We start from the raw sequence: 4,710 nt of genomic DNA, 5'->3' as shown, positions 1-4,710 counted from the left end.
TATGATTAAAATTATAGTATAGTGATTATGAACATGCATACATTATAGTCTTTATTAAACATGCATAAGTCATATATGTTGACATATGATTCAATACATGTTATATGATTCATGTGAATGTACTCAAATACTTATGTTACATGATATGAGATTAATGGTTATATGCACATGGAAAATGTGATAGAAGAAATGATACATGTGATTGCAAGGGAAATGATACAAGTATATGGTTATATGAAACATAATATTAATGCCTATGTTATGTAATGTGAGAGCTATAGGTATAGTTGGCATGCCAAGAGTCGAGGGTTTCATAGGTCCTTCGGGACATATTCACATGTCCTTCGGGACAAATCTCATATGCCACTCAGTGGAACTTATACGAGCTGTGGTGACAGCAGATGTCCACAACCTCTATGCACTTGAATACCTTAAGTTCTCAGTATATACATGGGCCTATAAATAATATGAAAAATGTGTGTATTGCATTATAAGTTATCGTATTAATATTGTTCATACTGAATCATATGAGTGAAATGGAATTGTGAATGATAGTGATGATTTTATATGAATAACATGTCACGTGTTCATATACATAAGAAATGCATTATTATAGATTTATGCCCCATTAAGTCTATGACTTATCGTGTAAGTGATTTACACGTAGGTATAGAAAAGCAAGAAGATCGGTCTTAGGAGCAGCAGAGCAGCATATCATCATTTGAGGATTAGATCAGAAACACCTTATATAGTATGTCTGCTTATGTAATATATATGTTGGCATGTAAAGAGAGTCACATAGTATGTATGCTCTGATCGAGATGTAATGTTTTGAATTTAGTATGTAAATATAGTTTTATATTAATAAAAGTTTTAAATTTACTATGATTTTTATAAATGTACAAGCTTTGAAAAGTTAATGTGACACCTCAGATTGTATTCGGGTCGGATACGGGTTGGGGTGTTACAATAACCATATATTAACATGATCATAAACCTACATTTTAAGAGAAAACATTAAAATTTAAATATTTTAAAAGATGTCAAATTATAAATTAAAATAATGATAAAATATATTTAACTTAAGATTTCCCCCTACCATCACCTCCATTTTGTTTCTCAGATTCCCCCACCCCCTCTTCTAGGCGCGTGAATTTTCTAATTTTTACTATATTGACGAACAATAAAACATTTAAAAGAATAAAAAAGGTTTATTTGAAAAAATTTAAAATATTAAATTTAAAATTATAACAAATAATTCTATTATTATGCCTTGACTTTTATATTAACGCAATAAATAAAATTTAAGTGAAGTTATGTGTTATTATTGTATCGATCAAATAAAATAATTAGTATTATTAATGAAAAAAAGAAAATGCTGTGAAAATTACATAATAATAATAACAGGGTTAGGATCTATAATAATATATCTTAACATTTGAAGAGCGTGTGACACACCGACCGTAAAAGGCTGCGAGAATCTCAATTATGGAAGAAACAAAGAGAACCTGAAATTAAACCCAGAGAAATACAGCACCGTTTTATAAAATGGCGGCGAATTCAAGGTTGCCCGCCACGTTCATTCTAGCTGTTAAAAACTTGTATAATTTTTACCATAAAATATTAAACCCTCAACTTGAAACTTAACAAGTGACGCTCCAACAAAGCCAGCAAGAACTGAGGTGTTCTACACTACCAAGATCACCGGACTGCCCTCTCTTGTTGGACTTACTAAACTGAGATTAATCGGAAACTAAGGTGACACACCAGGGTAACAAAGCGTAATTAACCCATGGGGCAAGGCTTTCAAATGGTCAAAATAAGTTGAAAATTTTGATTTAACTCGCCGGGTATCTTGGGGGACTCACATGACGGGCATCACGCTGTCCGAGAGTGAGCCACACGCTGAATCAGCACCGTTCCATGCTATCCCATTGGCTAAATTACGCCTTGTGGGACCTACTTCTCCACGTGCCGGTATATGGAACACTATTATTGTTATACCTACTAACTTAATTACCTAATGGTAATACAAAGTACATACATACTTAAAAAGCTTAATTAACCATTTGCCCCTAAACTATGCCTGCTTTATGAGATTGCTCCCTAAAGCTCTTTTTGAAACTTTTGACCCCTCCTTAATCATTTTAAAGTTAAATAGCTTAGTCACTTACTTCAATCATGACTTCATCCCTGATTATAATCAACTCAACAATCAACTAACCAAAATAAACCTAGATTCAAGTGAAACATGTTATTTGAACCGCATTGGCAACAATATTAACAACTTGGATTTATTACTATGATTATAAAAGTAAAATGACCAAATTATGCTGGAGTATAAGGAAAAAAAGATAATATATATTTTTAACATGATATAGGGACCTGAATTACAATTTTACCATTGCATAAAACAACATATGGATTGGTATGGTATTATATTGAGGATTTTCTTTTTCCTAATTCGGCTGTTGGGATCCTATAAAACGGTAAAAACAGTGTTTATGGGACTCCACCGCGACCAAAAACTCTCGCTTTCTCATACACACTTTCTGCCCACTCTTGTTGAAAATATTTCTCTCTCCGTACAGTTCCTTTGAAAAAAAATCATTTTATCTTTTATTTTTCTTCTGGATTTCATTGCTCGAGTGTGATCCCATCAGCGAAGTCCTCAAAGAACAGAACAGTGACAAGTATAGAAACTTCGTGGTACTTGCGTTTTCTTTTTACAAGGCAAACAATTGCTCACTTTCCTTTTTGTATATCTTCAGTTCCTCCCCCTTTTTTATCCGTTGCTTTTTCTCTCCGTTTCAGCCCCTCCCATGGCGGGTTGGCGTTGTTGAAAGGCCTCTCTCTTTGTTTTTTGAATACCCTTTTGTCAGATTTCTGGGTTCAACTTTGTTTTTGTGTTCGTCGTTTTAAGCTTCACTTTCACGGTTCCTTTGCCCTTTTTTGCCGCTTTATTGCTTTTTACTGAGTCGATGCCTACTGATAGAATCTGAGAGACTGAGGGAAAAAAAGCAATCAGATATGGAGGAAAGCGTCCTGTGTCCGAGCAAATACACTGAACACAAAAGTATTACTCGCAAGTTCAGAAAACCGGAGAAAAGAGCTTCCGATCACGACCGTGCTCACGACGGCGCTGTTACTGATGTTCCGAGGGTCGTTCGGGTATCCGTTACGGACCATGACGCGACGGACTCTTCCAGCGACGAGGAAGCTGACTTCTGTTGTCGTCAGAGAGTGAAACGTTATGTCAACGAGATCAATATCGAAGTTGTTGCCGCCAGCACAGTTTCTAACCGGAAAAGGACGGAGGCGGAAGCTGACGTAACGACGGGATGTCGTAGACGGATTAAGGTTTCTTCGATCAAAGGGAGTGGAAGGAAGTTCAGGGGAGTACGGCAAAGACCGTGGGGGAAATGGGCGGCGGAGATTCGAGATCCAGCTCGACGTGTACGGCTGTGGTTGGGCACTTACGATACTGCTGAAGAAGCAGCCATGGTTTATGATAATGCAGCGATCAAGCTCCGAGGACCCCACGCTTTGACTAACTTCGTTACTCCGCCTGCTAATGAAGAAAATGATGAAAAACCCGAAACAATCAACGTCAGTTCGGTTTCCGGTTACAAATCCGGCGACGAGTCAACTCACAATCTTTCATCCCCAACCTCGGTTCTCAATTTCCGAACTCCGTCAAGTGAAGAAACGCCGGTCGAACCGAAGAAACAAGCTCCCGAATTCCAAGAAGAAGAGAGTAAACCGCCGCCGTCGCAGCAGCAGGAATCCGTTCTTAACGAATGTCAAGGCGAAACCGAAACCAACTTCTCCGACATTTCCGTGTTCGATTTGGCGCTCGATTTCCCTTCGGTCGACGAGCTTTTCGACATGTCAGTGTCGGGGTTGTCGGTTTTCGATGATGCTGCGATGGTTTTACCAGACAGTACTGTTTTCAGTGATGATTTTGGCTGCTCATCATCATCGACTATGTGTCAAGTAGATGATTATTTTGCAGACATCGATGATTTGTTCTTTTAAGATCCTTTAGTGACATTATGAAACAGAGTTCATGTCGTCGCTGTTTTGCTTGTCAATTTTCCGGCAGATTTTGGATCGGCGACGACATAAATGTTATAGCATAGTTTTTTTTTGTCTTAACGTTGTCAATGTTTGTTTCTCCGTTAAAATAGACGGGGAGTTGTTTCGCTGATATTTTTATAAAATAATTTGGCCGTTGTGAAAGACTGTATTTATAGTTTTGAGGGTGAAATAAAATATTAAAAACGTGGCAGTGTTACAACATGCCACGTGTGGGAAATTTGAAAGTGCCATGATGGCATTCCTTTTGCCCCCATGCACTCTGCCGTAATTCACGGTTATGGACGGTCATGTGACTCCGAGTCGGGCCGCTCATTTATGAAAACCGACACGGTCTACTTTTTTTTCTGTTAGTTTTTTAAAAAGAAAATTTATAGTATTAATTAGATATGGTGTAATGTTAGACAAGTTTTATTGTTGAATTAATTGGCTGATTTGCGAGTTGTTGGGTTTGTATCTTCCGCCTCAACAACGACAATAATACATCATGACTAATTTACCACCCATATTAATACATCATCACAAAGTTACCACACATTAAATTTGATGATAATGCATACAATTTACGCGGAGTTAATTTAAAATATTGATTGTAATGAACTTACGGAATGA

General features: G+C 37.2%; 1 protein-coding gene across 1 annotated transcript; it reads left to right on the top strand.

Annotated features, from left to right (window-relative positions):
• Positions 1-2,797: 2,797 nt before the first annotated feature.
• LOC120117641 (ethylene-responsive transcription factor CRF4-like) lies at positions 2,798-4,139 on the top strand. Its single transcript, XM_039137887.1, has 2 exons — positions 2,798-2,829; positions 2,883-4,139. The coding sequence occupies exon 2, from the start codon at positions 3,031-3,033 to the stop codon at positions 4,036-4,038; it is 1,008 nt and encodes a 335-aa protein (XP_038993818.1). The 5' UTR covers positions 2,798-2,829; positions 2,883-3,030; the 3' UTR covers positions 4,039-4,139.
• Positions 4,140-4,710: the final 571 nt, after the last annotated feature.

The sequence above is a fragment of the Hibiscus syriacus genome, unplaced genomic scaffold (genome assembly GCF_006381635.1).
Source record: "Hibiscus syriacus cultivar Baekdansim isolate YM2019G1 unplaced genomic scaffold, ASM638163v2 tig00000916_pilon, whole genome shotgun sequence".
In the NCBI taxonomy this organism is placed as follows: domain Eukaryota; kingdom Viridiplantae; phylum Streptophyta; class Magnoliopsida; order Malvales; family Malvaceae; genus Hibiscus; species Hibiscus syriacus.
The sequence above is the reverse complement of the archived record's forward strand: the minus strand, read 5'-3'. Positions and strand labels throughout refer to the sequence as shown.

What these genes read in the sequence shown, in the direction of transcription:
- LOC120117641 (XM_039137887.1), top strand. Translation starts at nt 3,031, where the DNA reads ATGGAGGAAAGCGTCCTGTGTCCGAGCAAATACACTGAACACAAAAGT.